This window comes from Phalacrocorax aristotelis, chromosome 7, assembly GCF_949628215.1.
Source record: "Phalacrocorax aristotelis chromosome 7, bGulAri2.1, whole genome shotgun sequence".
In the NCBI taxonomy this organism is placed as follows: domain Eukaryota; kingdom Metazoa; phylum Chordata; class Aves; order Suliformes; family Phalacrocoracidae; genus Phalacrocorax; species Phalacrocorax aristotelis.
In genome coordinates this window covers 16,769,163-16,790,956 of record NC_134282.1, presented here as the reverse complement: position 1 = coordinate 16,790,956, position 21,794 = coordinate 16,769,163, and the positions used below count along the sequence as shown (strand labels likewise).

Here is a 21,794-nt window from a genome sequence, read left to right as displayed (position 1 = left end):
CTCTGAACTGCATCTGCTTGACTCAGCAAGCTCTGAGGGGGTAAGACCAGCATCTGCAGTAACCGAGAGCCTCCTCCTCCCCTTGCAAAAATGTGCGGTTGTGGCACAGCCAGATTCTTAGCAAGCAGTGTATTCAGAGGTGAAAAGGAGGTGCAATAAAAATACTTTCCTTATCTACCAGATTACAGCAAGACTTTCTCAGCAGGGAGTGTGAAATGTCAGCTGGCTAGGGGAAGCAGCTCTAACACTACAGCTTTTATGGTGAAATGATTTCATTGCCCTGTCTATTGCATACCACATTTGACACGGCCAGAGAGAGGCCCAGTGACAATATCGGCATCCACTGAAAGATGTGGCAAACCTCCGCCTTGGGAATATTAAGGAAAGACCAAGAGTTGTGTCCCCCTTTCACCCCACTTGTGGATTTGGTTAGGTCTAACCAGAAGCACAGGGTGGAAATAAGTGGCTGCACTGATGAACCAGATAGCATCTGGTGCAGGAAGGAGACACAGAAGAAATGCAACATGACTTGCAGGTCGCAATTCACACCAGCTGCTCCACAACAAGTTTAGATCAAACATTTACACCTTGCTAATGAAGAGATAATTCTTGCCTGCCTGCCAATGCACACGGTTCAGCCCAATCCCCATGGTGCCATGAAGGCTTCTTCCTTCTGCAGTTAATCTGCAATGAAAATGTATAAAGCAAAACTTCAAACTCATGTGCAGGTGGGAACAGTCGTATATATATGACTGAAATTAATTTAAAAATTAAGAAAGAGGGATGGACTTCAGGTCATTAGAGAGACCCATACTGTCCGGAACAGGGCACAGAGTAGGTCCATTTGCCATTGCTACCCTTCTGTCATACATTGTTTTGGTTGTTTGGGTTTTTTTTTGCATTTTCTATGGAAGGCAATTTATTGGGTCTTTTAGTCTTCTAAATTGAATAATTCTGACAAGTTGTAGTGTGATCTGTGGCAAAGCACATGACCAAACTTCTAGCTTCTTCATACCTCTTCATTTTATTGAGGTGATGGGTGTCTGATGCCCAGCAGGTTCTGCTCACAGTCACAAACTGAGAACAGGGAAATCTCATTCCACCTTTCACCTTGCTGAACCTGTACACTCTCAGTAATTCACCTACCACATCAGTGCAAGTACTGCAGGCTCCTTGAGATGAAAATCCGTCAACTCCAGAAGTTTGTATGCCTGTTACTGGCTCCAAGCATCCCATCCGCTAGCACAGAGCAGATCCACACACTGGCTCTGTGCAGATTACACATGAAAAAAATCATTAGCTGGAGGGAAAAAAGCCATCACCACCATGAAAGAGGAAAGCTGTTAGATGAGCTTTGTGTGATTATTTGCTGGGCTAAGGTAAGCTTCTTGCCTTGGACCCCCCACAACACAGACAGAAGTAACAGCTTTTCTTTCTCAGGACCGAGAATTCTTCTCATCTTTTCTTCATACTCCAACAACTTTGTGTGGGTTATGAGCAAATAACATCAATCATTTCTGTCTGGTTGCTACCTTGCTGCTCAAGCAACAAATAAGGTGATTAATGAACCTCTGATGAAGAAAACAGAGGCTTTACTAAATGTAAAACATCAGCTAAGCACTATGAACTTTTCTTAAGTTCCCTAAAAATGAAGAGCAGCCGCCTGGCACTGATTCCCTCGGCAGTAGTAACTGCAGTATTTGAAGCAGCTCTGGATGCTTCTGAAAATAGGCATGATCTCGTGCCAAAGAAAACAATCCTTTAATTTTATAGTGTATGAATAAAAATAAAAAAAACCTGAAAATGAGAGTGTCTGGGGAGACACATATAATGCATTGCCTGGTGTTTAAAAAGGTCTTTTCCTTTGCCTTTCTCCAAGCATCAGCAAGTGGGACTTGACCAGATTTATACTGAGAGTTCAGGGGGTTCAAATCAAAAACCTTTTCACTTGATATTCAGTTTTCCATTGATATCTGTTCTTTGGTGTCAGGCCACTCAAAAAACAAAGGGAAAAAAAGGAAAAAATTAAAATATTTCTCAGTACTGAAGAGTCCTAGCAGTATCCCACAGCAAGAAAAAGTCCTCAGCACCTCCACGTATTGACTGCTGGCAGAGTTTTGCCTAAAATTTTTAAGAGGAGATTTTAGGCTCTCTACATAGCAGTGGCATGCACTGCCACTGTCTCCTGGTGTGAAACCAGCCGGGATGAAACACTGGGGAAAATTTTTTTTTTTCCCCCCTGAGTAACTCTTCTGGTCTATGTTACAAGTAGCGGGAGGAGTCAGGTTGGAAGCAACCTTGATGGGGCTCAGTGGTGAACGTGGGAAGGGGACCCTCGTGCCGAGGAGGACATGTGCCATTCTGGGGAAGGCTGAAGTCCTTCTGCTGGGAAACATGCATCTGGGAGAAGGAGTGACAGAGAAATCTTGTGACTGCCTGCGCCATGATGCCCTGCTAACCCAGTGGTGAATCACTGAAGAAACATGAGCCTCTGGAACAAATTCTAGAAAGAAAGTGGGAAAAGGTCCCACCAGAGCACGACATGAAGCTCTGGAGTTATTTCAAGCATGGAAAATACCAAGAACAGCCCAGGAAATGGCAGCTGTTTGGGACTGATCTTTTATAAGCTACTCTAAAGAAAGCACTGAATATCCTACTTATGTTGAAAATTATACAGGTCATCTTCCATATTTAGTGCAGAGTTGCACAGAGGTAGCCAAGGGACGAGATACATTCATACTTAATCTTTAGCACAACTGCCACCCAGATCCATATGTGATATTGGCCTTCTACCCTGTATTTAAACCACAATAAGTTGTGCTCTGCATTCAAGGAAAAAGGAAAAAAAAATTAATCCAGACCTTTGTGGAAAAGGTTTCAGTGAAAGGGCTGGCTGCTTTTCTGCGGTTACTGAGGTAATGAAACTTCAACAGGGGCTTACACAATATCAGAGTGGAAGAAATTTTAAGCATCTACTAGAAAGGTTTTAAGTTACTCAAAAGCCTTACTGGTAGGATTTCAGAGCCAGCTACTCTATTCGGACGCTAATGTGCAAGTGAACACGTCTTTCAAAACCACATGTGGCCAGGCTATTCATACTCCCAGTCTTGTTCCCTACCATTCATAAGTAGGAGTGTGAAGCAGCAGGGCAAATCAAATAAATGACTTCATTCCTCTGGGGATATGAGCAAATGCGAACAAAGAAGCAAACATTTAGAAATTCAGGATGCCATATTTTTTGCCAAGTTTTCTTCCAGTAAGGAACTGGAAGGATTCAGGGAATACAACTGTTATCTTCTCTCCTAAAGCTCTGCGGTCATGGGTGGACACAAGCGTGTATACAAAAGCAAGCTCTGAGATCTCCCAAATCCACAAGACCCCCTGCACAGCTCTGCAGAAAACACTGCAGAGCAGTTTAATATACTAACACTTGTGTAATTGGATACAAAGACATATGTCTCAGGTAAAGAAGAATTTTGGGTACTGCATCACAATGCCAGGTAAGCGTATCTCTTTTGCTAAAGCAAAGGCCTAAAGCTCCTGGAGATCCTCACTTTGTAGTAGAAAGGGTATTTATGAACAGGCTAAGATGCTCCCAACTGCTAACCTGGGAGCCATCAGAAGACCAATCAGTTCCATTGCGAATTTTCTTCTGTAACAACACATGTGACTGCAGTTCAGAAAACAAGTGTGACTATGCTTGCTACTGAACATCAATACCCTACAAGAGAAAGGTTATATTATAAATATGAAATCTTCTAGTGGGATCTAGAAAAAAAAAATCAAATTTTGGACATGCTTCAGTGATGGGAAAACCTGATGCACACTACCTGAGAGCAACCACAGATAAACCTCTCCGGCTACCTCGCCTGGAGGACCTGCCCCTCCTGTGGGAAGGGCCAAATCCCCCATGTGACCATGCTGGCTTTGCCAGACACCTGGCAGACAGGCTTTACAGGTGTGGAAGCAAAGCTACACAGCCTTCAAAACTGTGATGCAGACTAGATGCCTGACAAGTTAAAAGGTATGAACGACAGCCGTTTGCTTTGTGCAGGGTCGAGACCCTGCGAGGTATTACCCTCAGCTCTGTCTTTCCCAGCTGCAGCGGAGCCTGCCTGGCTGCTTCGGTCCCAGCACAAACTCTTGCTCCAGTTTTCTGCACAAAGAATTCAAATCCAACCTTTTTGCAAATTCCTCCTTTCAAAACCAAATGAACTCATCACTACTCATCCTCCTCAAAACTTGCTACAGGTGAGTGCCCTGCAACACAACAGCATCCCCATGACCTCCTCCAGTTTGGCACAGGAGTCTGCTAAGCACATTTGATGCTGTGACTCGTTTCCCTTCATTCCTCTGCCATTGCTGTTCCCTGCCCCACTTTTTGCATTTATATTTCTCTTTTTACTCTCCCATGGGAGGAAGACGAACTGAAACATGCTCCAGAGCTGAAATTACAGTTCACTCAATGGATGTGAAATTAAGCAGAATATCAACTTCCAAAAAAAATCTCAGTGGATGTTGAAATAATTATTTTTCCAGCAGTGACTTTTTTTTCTTTTAAAGCAAAGCAATATGAAAAATAGATAAAGTCTTGCTGCATAAGAAGAGTCACTCTCAGCATCTCTCCTTAAGCAGAACAGCTGCAGACAGGACGAGCTGTCAGCTGTGCTCAGCCCCATGGCTAGTTGGGCTATGAAGATGAGTCTGATCCTCCTTGCACTAGCTCATGCTGATTGTAGGGGTTTTGCTGATGAGGTTCAGCAGAAAGAAATACAAAGCTGTACAGAGCAGATTCCCAGGGGAATTTATGGTGTGATGATGGGATGGGATTTATGGCATGGTGTGGTGATGCAACAAGGGGTGGGATTGGGTTCAGGACATTGAGGACCCCTACTTCACCTTTCGCTCTTGGTCAGGTGCATCCTGCTCTGTGAAATGAAAGCTCTTGCTCCTGGACAGGGCAGCTGGCTTTCCAGATTCAGTCCAGGTCCCAGTCAGAAAGTGTTTGTAACTCAGGAACCACTCCAAAAAAACCTCTTGGGTCACGCTTCCTACAGTGATCCTATCAGGCTTTAAAGGCCTGAAACAAGATGAACCATTATTCTGCAGCCTGGTAATAATTTAGGGCTCCCACTCATCTGGATGCTCAATTTCCCCCAGATCGCAGGGATATCATCAGGTTTTGAGGGCCCTTTAAACAGCAGCAGCAGCTCAGGGAAAAACATCTGGAATTAAATATACTGAAGGTCCCAAAGTCAAAAAGATCTCTGCAAAGGTAATAAGGAATACCTAACCACAAATGTTCGCTGTATGGAAACCAGTGCAGCTGAAACACAGACACTGTGCTGCTCCCTGCAAAGCAGCTTTAAAAAACGGTCATGTCTGAAGCTGACCTGTCCTGCATGGCTGTCATGTGTGTCTCCTCTTTCATATGTAGGACAGTTGTGACTGCCCATACTGATGCATGACTGGTTTCCACTGAGATGACAGTTAGCTCATGCTCTGCTTAATAAGCCAGACAGCACTATTGACTCCGAGCAAACCGCTTCTATAATTGGGCTTTTCTCTTGCAGTACGAGACATCTTTAATTAATCTGCCACTGTTTATGCATGCTATTCCAGTCAGAGCTCACTCGCAGTGCACAGACATCATGCGGTGCATCTGACACTCTCCAAACATGTGATGTCACTTGTGCTTTACAATGCTGAGTGCCTGGTATATAATTACTGCACATTAAACTCATTCCACAGATGGGCAAATCATGACATGGAGTGCTGTGCTGGACCAAACCCAGCCATTTCTGTTCTGCCTCACAAACGGTTGCTGGTGGCCACAGCAGCACTTGCCTGGCTCGCACACTCCCAGATAAAACACAGTTGGGATCCTCAGGCAGTTGCTACATACAGGCATGAGGTCTGCCAGATTGCACCTGAGCACTGTGCAGAATGAAAACCCAACACACTGCATTCAAAATGCATGGTACAATGCGCAATGCAGTAGCTGTGCTTTAGTAAGTCATCAGGCATCAACCCAAGCCATTAGAACTGATGTGAGTAAATCCACAGCAAGTATAGGTACCAACTAAGCTAACTCTTCTTCTTTCTGCATAAGTGTCATGGTTTCGACCTGGTCAACAACTAAGCACCACACGGCCACTTGCTCATTCCCTCCACTCTGGCAGGGGTGAGTCACACTCCCTTCCATTTATACTAACAACCTCCAGCTCAGTGATTTCAGATTAAAGGACAGATACACCTATGCCATTATGCAGTACAAAACTTCTAGTTTTATCACCAGATTTCAAATCCAGACACCTGCGAGGCCACTCTGCTAAATCCATCACCAACTTACAGTGTAGTCTGGCAATCAGAGCAGTTGTCCTCTGGATGGACCAAGAACAAAGTATGCAACTCAGGAGGCTCCAAACCCTGCTGTTTCCAGCAGCATTTGCTACATACCTCTGCCTGAAACTCTCTAGCGCTGACATGCTTCTGTTGTCACCGGTCACTGGCAGGACAAAGTCTCTGCTTGCATTGAGCAGCATCCTGGCTCTGATACAAGAGATAGCTGAGCACCGCTTTACTAATTAAAAGCAAATCTAGTTCTCCATGCTCAGGACTGCGAAAGCACTAAGTGTATATAAAAGCAGAGGGCAAAGCTTGCTGGCACATAAAAGGGAGAGTGTAGCACAACCTAAATCTACTGCAGTTTTGCAACAGGATAATCTACAATGATAACATCCAAAAGGCCTGATGGGCCTCCTGACACACAGAAAACACACAGAAAAGAGAAGCAGCTTCTCCCTTCTTTGTCTTTCTCCAAACTGTACCTTCCCCAAAAGCAAACAGAGCAAAAATAAATATGGTTGAGAGCTCAGCTGTCTGGGCTTAGCTCTCCTCCCTCAATAGTAGAGGATAGCCTCCAGACTTGGCATTAAGTAGCTTAAATGAAATAGATAGTGAAGTGGTTCATATAATACACTATTGACCCAGCTGTACCATGGCACAGGAAAGCATAGATAGCTACACCAACATATTGCTTCACTTGGCACAGTAATCCTGATCACTTCCCAAAGACGCTTCTTTCTAGGCCTGAGTACATTCTTACCCCGGTGAAATAATCCCTTACTCATGGGGCCAAGCATTGCTGGCTCTTACACCTGAGCAGTCCCTCCCATCTCAGGTGTGCAGCACAGGCAAACACCAGTAGGGATTTCTGGTTCATCACCCCAGTGCCAAACATATCTGCACTTGTGAGAAGAAGCTATGATGCACGCCTAGAGCATGCAAGAGCACAACTGGCAATCCTACTTAGCAGGACTTTGCTATTCAGCACAGGCTGGCTGCAACACCAAAGCAACCCTAAAGAGCAGCACAGAAGATCCCTAAGGACCTGGAGCCCTTTCCGAGCACAGCTCCACTGCCTGACTCCACTGACAATTCAACTTGGCGGCTGAACTGTAACATCCACCGTGTAAAATAACAGCAAAGGAATAGGAATGTAAACAATAACCTGAAATGTGCAAACCTTTCCTATGTAATACTTCTCAAAACCATCATGAAGGATGTTTCTACACTGTGTTTTCCAAGTTAACTGAGCACACTGATTACCAGCAGGTCAGTGACAGCATTAAGTGATGTAACTTTCAAAGAAAAAGTCCAGGAAAATGATTACTCAGGTCTGTACCTGGTTTGGTTTGATTCAAAAAACATTGGAGGATAAAAATGGTTTATTTAGGAGTCTATAATCTAACTAGATTTCACAGCAAGGATCCAAAAATAGATTTGGAAAACAGAAGTACACAGATTAAAATAACAGTGATTTGGAGTTAAAAATGCTCCTGCAGGAAGCCTTGTGCTACAGCACAAAAGACATTTTCCAGGGACTGTTTTGTTGAACATCTAAAACCCAAACAGAAATCAGACTGGAATGAGTCCCCCAAGATGGAGAAATCTCTTTTGTTAAGCTCAGACCTGAGCTTGGGAACATTCAAAGAATCATAGAATCATTAAATAGTTCAACTCCCAGAACTTTAGCTGTCACACTGGAGAGGCCAGCTGCTAACACTGGTGAAACTCTGCTGCACATCCCAGGCAGCCAGGGACCTACAGCCTTGTGCTCTACAAACCTCTTCCAGGCAGAGCTGCCTCCCCCAGGCACCCCCTCTCATGCTGCTCACTTCAGCCTTCCCATCATCCAGGCTGAAAGTACCCACTCAGGAACTGGGCACTGGGGAACCAGGCACTGATGTCACATGTTGTGCCTTAGTTACACCCAAGTCACTGAGGCTACTGGAATGAGACCCTAATCCATCATTAAAGCACTGAGTACGTATAGGGTCTGCCCCTTTATACGGGCGTGAGTCAGGTCTAGGGATGCTCAGGTCACAGCAAGAAAGATTCAGCCAGTGGGTGATGGAGATCAAACCTGAGCAGCAGGAAGGACAGCTGGGAAAGCACAACACACAGAAGCAGAAGTGGCAAGAGAGTGTAAGGCTCATGCTGATGGGAGCCAGGGGTGCAACACCTTCAGCTCCCCCATGCAGGCACAAGTGCTGCATGAAGCCTGCCTGAGCTAGGCTTCAGCTGTAACCCAGCTGAAGGCTACAGGCCAGGCAAGGACATTATCTGGGGAAGGAGCTCTGCAGCAAACAGTGTTATCAGCCTAGAGCTGAATAACTGCCCAGCGGAGGCACACACTCATTAAACAGGACACTGTTGGTCTGCCACAGCAGCCGGGCAGAGGGACTGCAGGATGCACTGGCAGATTAGACCCAGGCAATTTGGAAAGGCAAAGCTGTATAGGCACTGCTGAAGCTGACTGCCTGAATTAAGTGAGGTGGGAGGCTGAGGACGTTCTTTGCATCCTCACAACACACAGAACATGCTTGCAGAGAGCTACCAGAAGCTTGCAGCACAGCTTGAGCTGTACAGAAGGGACACACAGTTGACAGCTGCTGAGTGGACAAACTCTGCTTCCTAAAGCAGCGCACTGCTGTTTTATTTGCTATTTGCCTGCCTTATAAAAGGATCCAGTCTGAAATCAAGTTTTATTAGCAGCATCCTAGTGAGCCAAGGTGGCCGGATGGAGGAAGAGACAAACTCAAACAGGCAGTCACAGCAGTGAGTGCACGACTGACCCCGGAGTGCCGACTCCAGAGAAGCAGCAGAGTCACCAGCATGTGGATACCGGGATGCAACGCTTATGTTAAAGGAAACAGAGTGAGACTGCCAACCAAGGGATGAGGGGAACTACCAGCTGCCAAAAGACATTAGCATCTAAAGCAAAGGGAACAGAAGTGACCAAACATGAGAGAAATTCAACTCCCGCCATGGTGTCCCCTTGAGAAGGCTGTGCTTGCTGTCAGGTACCCTGGTCCACACCCATGCCAGTGATGCTGGTACTGGGGGCTGTATTTTGGCCCTTTCATCCCCCAGCTGGGCCCATTTGGAGACAACCTGGGGGGACTTAACCCCTTCTGCACCACACCAACCAGCCTCACAGCTGCACAGAACTTCGTGAAATGGGTACCCTCTGTCTGCCCCAGGGGTAGGAGTGCGGAAGCAGTCCCTGCAAGGCTGCAGACTAGCTTCCCCAGCAGTCTACAACAGGGATTTGCAGTCACTGCAGCACCTTGAAGTGCCTACGCACAGCGTGCTGACTCCACACCACATAATTCACAGCACAAGATGCACCAGCACCACTCGCTCAGGCTGCAGCAAACCCTGCCCCACCTCCTGCTCTCAGCAGGAGAGATCAGCAGGACTCAAAAACACCACCAAGCAATAAAAGCCCTTCCCAAAAGCAACGTGAGTCCCCTCTAAACAAATGGTGTTCCCTCACCCACCTGCAGAGATCAGTGCATCTCAACTCCTGTTTAACAGCCTGCAAACACTTCCCTGGGATCAGTGCTGCCCACATGTGGGACAACTCCTGCTGCTTCTCAGCCCCTGCAACACAGACACCTGCAGTCCCGGTAGGTAGGATGCTTTGCAACACACCTGAAAGGGACATGGGTGATGCGAACTCTCTGAAAATAATGCTTTTTAACTAATTCTAGCTTCCTTAGAATAGAATAATGTTTGATAAAGTCCTTAAAATAAGAAAGCAATCCCTTACAACCTACCTACACGTCTCCAAGACTATCCCTAGAAAGACTCAAGAACAAAATGAAATGTTTTGTTCAGTGAAGCATCTCAGGAGTACCAGTGCATTAAAAAAATCCACTTATTACACAGTTCTGTAATAAGAAAAATGGGGATAAGACACAATGCATTTTCTTCCCCACCACTAAAAATATTTTGCTCAATCACAGATCCTTTGGGTGAGGCTGGCAGCCCTGGATGGGGAAGTGTTTTCCAGCAGCAGCGCAGTGCAACATACCACAGGTCAGTGCTCTTCCTTTCAGACTGTTTCAATGAAACTGCAGTTTCTCATCTGCTTCCAAAGAGACAGAGTAACTCAGGACACAGATAGCCCAGAATATATATAAGCCTTAGAACAGGCAGTGCCTTGGCAAAAAAAAACACTTTAAAAACAGCTTTTTAAGCAAGGGAACCAACAGACTCTGCTTTAGTCCCTGCACGGTCACAGCAACACCTTCAGCAAATATTTTGAAGGATGTTTTCCAAGCTCTTTCCTTCTGTACCACACTGATCTTTTCTGGGAAGGGATACGGTTGGCTCTGTCTTCAAAAGAAGTTGCACCCACAGCCCTGGGCTATGAACTTCAGCACATCTCCCCATCACACCCTCAGGGAGTCCAGCCCCGACCTCTAAGAGCTGTGGGTTTAGGCAGTGCCCTACCTGCAATACTCTCACACATGATTTGCCCACCCTTTGTTTTTGCAGCAAAGCTGCAGGCAGAAGGCTCCAAGTGCTCCTGCCTCTAACCTTGACAGGACACAGCACGGTCTCGGGCTCATCTTTCTGCAGGGACACAATGTGATATCAAGGCCACCACTGCAGCTGGTTTCAAAAAACCCCAGTGAAAAGCAGCATGTTGGTGTCTAACACCCATTTCTGTGATTTTTCTGGTTTGGGTTGGTTTTTTTTTTTTGTTTGTTTAAATTCCATTGCAAAGCCCCCTTGTACTGTGAGGGAGGGGAGCACATGCAAGACTCAGGGTAGCTTTGCACCAAAGAGGAGCAGAGGACCTGGCAAAGTGTCTCCATGCAAAGGAAGGAGTGATGCCACTTGGCAAGGTGGCAAGCAAAGGCTTGGCTCTGCCAGGATAGAAATCCAACAGCCTCATGTGGGTCAGCGAGCAGCCATGTTAGCATCAATTGCCATTTACTGCAGCCACACCTATTCCCAATGGCCGTGTCAAGTCCAACCCCACTTACACCAGCTCTATGCTGTGGTATGCACACTCACAATGCTATAAATAGCTCTGACACACATGCCAGAGAGCAACAGCACACAGTGTGGTATCACCCTGAACAAACCCAGTGAGGCGATAGAAGCAGGTGAGCACCCCATACTACTCCCTGGAGCCAACAGCATCCCCAAAACATGCTTCTGATCTGCTACCAGATTTTAACTCCATATCATAAGTGTGCAATTTATTATAGTGGAAACAAGATATTTTTTTTTAAAGACACAAATGTGAGCTTGGCTTTGGACCTAAATCCCAGTTTTTGGAGCACTGAACACATCTGTCATCGGAGCCCCTGTCATTCAGCATGTTCAGGGAAACTGTTCACTGCACAAATCCAATGTTAGTGCCTTGGCATGAAGCTCTTGGGACAGAGGTACGTTTTGGTGGTGCAGACAGTCCATTTCTGAAAACGTCCCTTCATGTTCTGCTCCTTCACGTGTTTTCTGCCACCTCCCAGGTGTTCCTCCCACCCTTAATAAAACTTCTAGTGCTACAAAGACAGAAATTTCTCCTGTGTGGCTACCTCACATGTAAAACCTCCCAGCTGCCCTGTGCCCCTGGTACTAATGACATCCTCCCAGGCACCCTGCCTGCAAGCTCTGCCTGACCCAAGAACCAGCATCAGGGCAGGAAGCAGAGGGCGGTGGCAGCTGCCACCAGACCACCTCTCAATGGCCAGCTTGTGACCTCCATGCTGCAAGGGGACGCGTTCCTCGGCGCGACAGCATGGTCAGCATGCTGGCGTGCGCCCTATCTGCTTCTCGTCTCAGCATGAGCACAGACTCAGCCTTTCATCCAACACTGAAAGAATGTTTTTTCTCTCTCTTTTTTTTTTTTAAGTGAACAAGAAGCTACAAGCATTTGGCCTTCATAACCAATGGGCTGCAGCCAAACTCTGCCATATGTTCCAGCTAATACATGTGGCCTTTGCTTCCCATCCAAGAAAGGTAAAAAAGGACGTTTATGAGCTGGGATTCAGCAGGAGCATGTGGGAAGGAAGGGGTGGGGAGGGGATGCTATTTTTGCTGCTGTAATTATTCGGTGGCCAAATCCCTGACCCTTGACGTCAGCTCTGGAGGGTCTGTTTAACTGACCAGTTGTCATGGAAAGGAGAAGGACTGGTTGGGAGGCACAGGCTGATGAGGAACAGCTCTTTGCTGCCTGAACCCACACACGGGCAGACCCCCTGCCTTCATTAGTCATCCCCAGCTCATGGCCAAGAAATAAAAATGTCAATACCTTATTGCCGATATATTGGCTTGAAACAAAAGCATCCAGGGAACTTTGCACCCTCCTTCCTGCCATCAGTTACTGTTAAAAAGCACAAGCCAAATCCTGATCTCGGTTTCCCCAGTGGAAAGGCAGAGAAACTCCATGGCCCTCAGCTGGGTCACCCTGGGTTCACATCAATGCATCCAAACTCAGCCCAGCTTCGGTCTAGAATATACACATGGAAATATGCCATGCGCAGAGTACAGGGGTATCTACTCCTCAGGAACAAACCCAATCACAATGACTAATTCATCAGTCCAAATGACCAAAGGAAAAAAACTAAGACAAATAACTGCTGAATCCATTGCTCCAGATATCAAGCACTGCCCCAAGCCCAGAGTCCCACTAGCAAGGCTCCTGCAACTGTCAGGAGGTTGGCAGCAAATGGCTCAGTTACTGACATGGTGGTTTCTTATAACTGCCCGTGCCATCCACGATGAAATCACCAGGTGTACGAGGAAATGGGAATAATCCTTGTTGAAACCTCAGGCACAGCTAGTGAGTACTAGGCATAAGTTCGTTTAGCAGGGCTAAATTGCATTGCTCATTCACATGCAGTTCATTATCAGCTGCCATTAGTTATTCCTGTGGCCAAGGACAACAAAAGGACTCGGCAGAAGCCAGAGCAGTGCTCGCTAGGACATATGTATCAGAATTAACAGGCAGCGCAAAAGCCATTTAACAAATCCCAGTGCAACACAGCACATGGACAGGGCAGTTCAGCAGCAAGGCTCTGCCAAGAAGCAGCCAGTGGATGAAGCTGTCATGAGATGAGTTATGAGCACGGTGCAAAAAACCACAGAAAATTAAGGAGATAAAAGAACAGGGAAAGGGCAAGTTCCCAGGTTACAGCACAGCAGCAGGAGCCTGTTCTCCAAAGCCAATAGGCTCTCCTGTGCTATCGGTGCCCAGTTTTTCCTGAGTTGGGATGTTAACCTAGCTCATGCATTGGGGTGCCTTTAGATCAAGACCTTAAAAGATCCACTGAAACCATGTGAGTCACAGTACTATCGTCTCCATCATCTAACCCACAGCACCAGGGATTGCCAAGAAATAAGAGGAATCTAGGCTTACCTTTTTTCTCTAAAAGATGAGAAACTTTGCAGGCTGGGACCTGCTGCCAGTATTTTTTGGACCCCTGGCATGACTGCATAGCTATGAAGAATTTGACAAGAAAAAAACGTAGCCCTGGCCTTCAAAATTGCTGATTACTAGCCTGTATGAAATGAGTTTAGTAGGTCTAAGACGAGTTTGTGCTAACTCATTGTGTCCTGATTCACAGCAGTCCTGAGCAGGGCTGTGCTAATTTGCTATTAGTTGAAATGATGTGAAAATCTGCAAAAGCTGTAGCTTTGCTTTTGGATTTGCTCTATTAAAAAAAAAAAAAAAAAACAAAAACACAAAACAACGACAAAAACCCAGCAGAAAGTCACTACAAGCATTAGTCTACATTTTAGTATATTACCAGCCTGGACTCAAGTCCAAAAAGACAAGACTGAGTCTCCTGTGAAGACAGTGAGGGAATCCAGTGTAATTCTTGGTACCTTGGTACTGCTAGCTCACCTTCACCACAAAAACACATTCATTTGCTAGTGTCAGCATTGAACCACTGGGTCACCTCTTTCCCTCTCTGATCATACTTTCAACTCAGAATGAAACATTTCAGAAATATTTCATTTGAAGTGGCCTCAAGAACAGGGGCAGGGGCAGTTGGGTCAGTGACCCGGGTTTCGGGCAGGATATTTAGTTCTGCCCTAAACCCAGGACACCGACCCGACCATGAAGACTCTGAGTGTTCCATCCCATAAACTGAGTTTATTTTTGTCTACATAATTTTAACTTTATGAGCACTAACATTTACCCTCTGGTGAAGACTAGGAATGCTTTCTCAGAAAATCTAAATAAAGAGACGTTCCAAGAGTTTAGTTCTGGGATCTATTTATTTATCCTGCATTGAGTAACACCAGTTCTCAAGATTAAAGATAAACAAACACTGCTAATAGTAATAATCCAAATAATGAGTATCTGACAGTTCTACTATAGGTCTTTGGAGTGTGTCATATAAATCCTACAAAAACAAGACCGACTGACTGGGCAGACCTCACGGGACAGGTGGTAGCTGTGGTGAGAAATAGCCTCAGTAGGCTGCTCCTGCAAAGACTTTTTATTAGCGTGAATTTGCACATTATTCTGTGTCACTACCCATGAGAGGCCATAAGTGAAAACACCACCTTTCCCCCAAAGGCTGTGGTTCACCCCAGGACAGGACACTATTATCTGCTTAAGTCCATGCAGCATTACAGCATGAAGGAAAACAACAAAACATTCATGAAAAGTATCAGCCCTTGAATGAAACAAAACAAATCCCAAAGCAACTACATTGCCGTGAATCCAGAGTTACTCCATGATCCCTAGGCAGGTAATCCAGATGTCTGCCATGGAGACAAAATACTCTGGCTCTGTGAAACAGCACAGAGATGGGCAGCAGTGAGTAGTTCCTCGAGGTGGAAAGAATTTGGTGGAGATACCTTATCAACCATCCTGAGGCTTGCTACAGGCGCTCAGAGACAGATGCCCAAGCATGGCTGGCGATAAGGCTCACATAAGCACTGGGAGAAGACAGAATGATCAGTCTGGAGAGGTTAGCGGCCTGGTTTTATATACACAAGTCTGCTTCCTTGAGTTTGGATTCCCATAAATAGGGAGTTTTCAAAGGCAGAAATGGAGCAGGGCAATAATCTATATCACAAAGGTTTCTGTGAGTTTGGGCTCCCATTCTGTTTTCTTTTTTTTCTCCTATGGTCTTTTATCAAGTTATTTTTATGTCTGCATTGCATTTCAGAAATCTTGGTGGTGTGGGTGTGCAGAAGAGCACAGCGTGACCCAAGGATATGCTCCCAGCAGATCCTCCAGCACTGCCCCATCAGCTGCAGTGTGGAAAAGCCAGCAGAGAAAACAGTGCGAAGCCAATGTTCTCCTCAAACAAGACAACTAGAAAGATTATGCTGCCTGTATAAAGTTTGTATGACCAAAAAAGGTTGGGGTTTTTTTTTAAAGAAACAACAAATATACGGCCTCTCCTACAACCTGAAAAACCTAAACATTGTTGTTTTATGCTTGCAACACATGAAATCCTGGTGATAACTGAACCGAAGCACAACTCAGGCATGGCAAGGGGGAACTCAAGACAAAGACAGAATAAGCAAGACTGAATTGGACTCTTGCACCTCTTGTTCTATTTATGATCTCACATTACTAAGAGAGGAGCAGTCTCCTATGCACTGGAAAATTGTTTTATTTATTGTTTTAAATGCAAGCACAGACCAGAAGGCCTTTCCCCCTCTAGATCCAAGGCTGGTGGTTACAGACTACATACATACGATTCCTGCTGTGCTTCACTGATGTGCAGCAGGGCATACAGGCAAGCGGGAAGATGAGACCATTGTGAGTCAGCATTTACAAAATCGGAACAACTGCTCAGGAGCAGCACACCAATATACAGAGAAAATGAAAACTGGCTATAGTAATTACCCAGCAAACAGGCCAGGCGATGCTGTGGCTGGGAACAAGATGAGATGAGGGAAAGAAACTTTGAGGGATGGGTTAGCAGGGTAGAAAAGAGGCAAAACCTGGTTTTGTAATTGATACAGTGACCAACTTTTCCAGGTTACTTGTTATTTTTGGACCAGACTGACTTGCAGGAGTCAGCACCAGGAGTGGAAGCGATGCTCTGACACAGGGTTCATGGCAGACCATCCGCAGCAAGCTCCAACACAGCTACTGAATCAGCAGCTCTCAGCCAGCAAACACTTGTGCAGCACACATTGTTCCCTCCTCCTCCACCCGTTCTCAGAGCTAGAAAACTCCCAAAAAAGGATGTGGGTGTGTGTGTGTGTGGGTGTGTGTGTGTGTATTAGAAACATCATGGCCTGCAGGCTAGGTTTTAACAGAAACAAGATGACTCAGGTGGCAAAGCAAGGAGGACATGATTAATAAAATATTTAAGACAGCAAAGAGATCCCACACACACACACACCTGCCAAGCCTAGAGGGTATTTCACTGACAAAGGCCAAGCAGCCAGCACACAGCAGAAAGCCAACAGCATAAGTCAAACTGCCCTTCTGTCATGTTTCTGACATGACATCAGAAACCCACTGAAGGACCTTTTCTCTGTGGGCTGGAGAGCCCACTACACACACTACAAGAGTTAAATCCAATGTTCTCATCTGTTTCCACATCTTCTCAGAACCCATCCCACACTAACTGCCTCAGCTAGCTGTACCCAGTGTATTTCTAAATTACCTGAAAATATCAGCTATCCTAGGAAAGGGAGGAGTCTTCCTGCCTAAAATACATATTTGGGAGTTGCAAAGAAGACTTGTGAGCACATTTGGACTTGGGCTGCTTGTTCAAAAATATTTGTCTATAGTCTCTATAGAGACTGCAGTCAACCTCAGAGGCCTGATCCAGAGCCCAAAGTCCACAGAAATCTTCCGCTGAACCCACAAGCTGTCCCAGTCCCACAGTGCACCACAGTCTCCCTTCACATTATGCTAGTTACAAAAAAAGCCCACTCAGATCACATCTGTGAAACAGAACAGTGGTCTTCAGACAGCTACTGTTTCTATTTCAGAAAAATACAGAGAAAAAAATAAAATTAGGAAATAATTTAGGGAACTGATAGGATGACATGGATTTAGATGTTGTTGGGACATGTTCTTACAGAGCGATACTACCGGTATTTAACCTAACTACATGGTCACCTCCATGCACCTCTACTGTGGTCTGTGCAGGAGTATCTTGAGCATCTGCTCAGAAGCAGGAGCAATGCAGCAGCCGCTACAGTCTGCTCTGCAGCAAAGAAAGTCCCAAACTTCCAATTCTAACATCAGTTTCCCAACAATTCACTGCAGAGACTAATTCATGTCATCGTAAGTGGGCATCGCTGTGCCTGCCCCCAGGGTGCACGGGGTGGCTCTGCTGCCCCAAAAGCAGCAGAGCACACACGGTACTGGCCAACATTTGGTCTGTGCATCTGTCCAGCAGGACTAAAAGCATTTGCTTTTCATACCCCATAGGGGTGTTGCAAGGATTAGTTCATGTTTAATAAGCACCATTTTTCAAAGCAAAGCACAAGAGCCAAACCCTTCGATTTTTTTTATTCTATTCCTTGCTCTGTTACTCTCTCCCAAAGGCTTGTGTTTCTCCCCTCCTGAGGAACAAACAAGCGCATGGTCAGCAGGAATGGGAGGTGGGAAGCACATTCCAGGCTGCTCCTCCTCTCTCAAACCACAAATGCCACCAACCTCTATGGTCTGTCCAGCCCGGCACCCACTCAAGTGCCCATCATCCAGGGCTCCCCACGCAGTCTGGGAGGGGCCAGACAGGACATGCAGCAGGATGTCTAACCTCATCTCATTTCCTTTTTTGTTTCAAGGAGCAAAACACAGGGGTCAAACAGCCACCCCTGGAGCCATGAAGCCTGCCCACATGTCCCCAGCAAGGCTGGGGGTGGGGGCTGCACGAGTCCCGCTTTGCAGCTCCCCTTCTCAGATGAAAAGCTGAGCAGATGCTGCAGCCCAGCTCTTCCTGGAGGGTGCACGTGCCGATGCACCCCAACCTTTAGGGAACATGCCAAAGCCTTGGCACTCAGCCTTGGCAGGAGGAGATGGTTCACATCCGAGTGCATGTAAGTGCATTAGACCTCGTGTTTTGTGCAAGTGCAGGCAAATCCAGTGTGGGGCATTTTCTTCTGCACACAGACTTGTTGGGCCAGATCAAAAGAGCAATCCTGGAAACAGAACACACATGCAGGCAGCAGCAGGGTGAGGATGTGGACAAACCGCTGCAGGTTGCTCTGTGGGACAAAGCTGATCAGAGTCCTTCTTACAAAACCCAAGAGTATTAGAAAGGGTTAACAAAAAAAGGTACTAAAAACAAACAGCTCTATTCAAAGAGTACCTTCCCTTGGCTAGAGTGCCCAACACCTGGGCATCCATGCAGATAGCAAGAACATCCACTACTCCATACGAGAGCAGGAAAATCAATGCATTAGAATGAATAAAAGATCTCCAGACACTGCAAAAGCAAATTAAGATGAGTCACACATAACAAAGCTGTTTTAACCACATTGCACTGATAAGATTACAATGCATTTTTAAATGAGGAAAATAAAAATCTCAGACCCAGCAGAAGCAGAAATGGGAAAATATACTATATTCCCAAATAATCATGAGTTTTGTACATTGATATGAGAGAGACAAAAAAACCCATTCCCTAATTCTGAGGAAAGTTTTTCGGTGAACTTAATGTGAGCAAACCTTTGTGACTCTGGGAAAGACTTTGAATTCAGAAGAAGAAATCCATTTTTTAGCATGGCAAATTTAGTGTTACTTCCCACTGATGGTGACATTAAACAGTGCATCTTTCAGGGTAAGGGCCACAGGAAAATTCTGCCAATTTGACTGGGATTGCGTACAAGCCAAATTATAGTACCAGTTCACTCCCAGGATTTCTTTCAGGAACTCTATGCAGCACATGGACACTAGAGTTTAAGCCAATGAAGTTCTAGTCCCTGACTTGTAAAAATTACAATAAGCCAATGACAGAAAAGGAAGTACGGAGAAGACAACATAGCTATGATTTTACAAAAGGTTTTAAAACGCAGTAGCTGATTTTGCCTCCTTGTTCTGCTGCTGTGTAGGCATTGCACCAGAGGCACTACACCAGAGGCACTGGCACTGCCTAGGACAGATGTTTGCTTCTCCAACTGGAACTGGATTTCAGCAGAATCACCCTCCCCGTGCTCCGCTGTTCAGGTCTTCACCTATTAAGTTCCCTGTAGCAACTAAAAGGTTATGAATGTGCTCAAATAAAGTAGAAATCCAGCGGGAAATGTTCCATAAATGTTTTAAACACTCAGTTTGGCATAAAATAGAATTCCCACGGTTTCTGTCCTTACTAGTCATGAACAGGAAGACTCAATAAAGGTGCCTGGCTTGACAAGGCACAAGTCTTGAACTAAAAGAAGAATACCCTCAACAATCCTGGCATGGGTTTCTTTTTGGTTTGGGTTTTCCCCCCCTCTTCTTCTTTTTGGCAAAGAAGTTCAAAGAATAACACTGTCTTCCTCTGGGAAGGTAACAGCTACAAGACAGAAGTTACTGGGAAAAGAGGACAAATACTCAAGATGTCAGCGGCTGTTAAATACTGTGTAGTGTTATGCATAGTATTTCATGTAACATCATCAGATCCCATTAGCAAAGGTTATATATGCCTCAGCTTCTTGCGCACACTGTGCTCCTGGAACAGAGCATCAGTTCAGTTTGCCTTAAAGAGAAACACCTCTGGCAGAGAGCATCAGGGTGGTACTGGGGGGGAGAGGATCTGGGGGGGCTTTTCTCTGCAAACTCTCCACCGAACACAGATCATTTCCAGAATTACGCTGCGTTACACTAAAAGACAAACAAGAACATCCCTCCCACAAACCAGAAAAACAAATCGGGAGAAGGACAGGTAAGCCGAGGCTGGACAGAGTCTGAGCTGTCATCCAGGATGCTGCGTGTTGGGAACAAGCCACGACCACTGACCGTGCACATCACTGAGAATGAATTGGGGGACCATACCTGGACGGCTGGCGGGAGATGGAAGCGGGGGACCACACCTGGGATGTTTTGGGAGAATGGAAGAGAGAATAACCTTTTTTTTTTTTTTTTTGGGGGGGGGGGGGGAAGGGGGCGGGGGGGTGTTAGGAAGGACGGGGCGGGGGTCAGCCCTGCCCGGGGGGGCGGGCGGTGCGTACCTGGATGTAGGCGCGCTGCAGGTAGCTGTAGGGCACCCTGCGCTGGAAGTCGGCGCGCACCTCCTCGGCGGCGCGGTGGCGGGAGGCGGCCCCCAGGCGCGGTTCCTCGCAGCGCCGCAGGCAGCCGGCACGCCGCAGCACCGAGCCGAAGAAGGGCAGGTCGCCCCCGGCTCCCGGCCCCGGCGCCGCCAACCGCACCTGCCCGCGGCAGCGCCGGCGGCACCGCAACCGCGCGTCCCGCAGCTCCCGCCGGCTCCGCAGCGCCCGCTCCAGGCACCGCGCCGCGCCCGCGAAGTCGCCGCCGTAGTACGCCTCCACGCCGCCGGCGTACAGCGCGTCGAAGGGCTCCAGCAGCGGGCCGCCCTCCGCCGCGCACCCGCCGCCCGCCCGGCACCCCGCCGGCAGCAGCAGCAGCAGCGGCAGCAGCGGCAGTGCCCCCCAGGGCCGGCTCCCGGTTGCCATGCCCGCCGCACCGGCGGTCCGTGCGATGGGGTCCCCGCAACGGCGGGGTCCGGGCACCGTGTAGCGGGGCTCGGTGCGACGGGGTCCGCAGGCGGGCTGCGATAGGAGACTGTGCGGTGGGGTCCCGCAGCGGTGGGGTCCGTGCAACAGGAGCCGGGCACCGTACAATGGGTGTCGGTGTAGTGGGATCCGGGGTCCGAGCAGCGGGACGCGGTGCGGCAGAACGCGGGGGTCCGTGCGATGGGAGCCCAGGCACCCCGCAACGGATCGCGGCGCGGCGGGGTCCGAGGGGCTCCGCTGCTGCCCTGCGCTGCGCTAGGCGGTTGCGGGACCGCAGCTCGACTCCCCGCACGCCCGGCCCTGGACCGCCCTCCCGCGCCGCCGGCACCTCTTAAAGGGCCCCGCGCCGCCGGCCCGGCCCGGCCCCGCCCCGCCCCCGCCCGCGCCCCCGGCCCCCCCCCGCAGCGGAGGAGTATCCCCGCTCCGCGGCTCGCCCCGTGGCTGCAGGGGTTTTTAGATGACGTCGTGAAATTTAAATTGTCCCCGGGGTGGTTTATAGGGCAGCAGCAGCAGCATCTCCTGCCTCTTCTCCCTTCCGTGCCCCATTCCTCCCCCTGCTGCCCCACATCCCCGCGGCTGGCGCCATTCTGCGCAGGACGCTTTTTTTGCCCCGCTGTGAGGCTGTTGCTTGGAGCCGTTTTTCGCTGGGTTCTGCACCCCTAGCCCCTCTTGCCCCGGCAGCCTCCCGCCGCTGGGAATTCTGCAAATAAATCGGCTGGAATGGGCACAGTGAGTGGCTGGTGAAGCCTTTTCAGCTCCCAGCTGTGTGTTTGTCTCACTTCCTCCAAGGTTTCTCTCTTCCAATGCTGCAAAGCCCT

At 47.6% G+C, this 21,794-nt stretch overlaps 1 protein-coding gene across 2 annotated transcripts in view; it reads right to left on the bottom strand.

Annotated features, from left to right (window-relative positions):
• P3H2 (prolyl 3-hydroxylase 2) overlaps nt 1–21,231 on the bottom strand; it is a 77,153-nt gene extending 55,922 nt beyond the window's left edge. The window contains exon 1 of one of the 2 annotated variants that reach the window (XM_075098967.1): nt 20,455–21,231. In XM_075098967.1, the coding sequence (XP_074955068.1) occupies nt 20,455–20,916 (462 nt within the window). In that variant the 5' untranslated portion in view covers nt 20,917–21,231. The remainder of the gene's footprint in view (nt 1–20,454) is intronic. The other variant, XM_075098968.1, reaches the window with a different exon arrangement.
• Nucleotides 21,232–21,794: the final 563 nt, after the last annotated feature.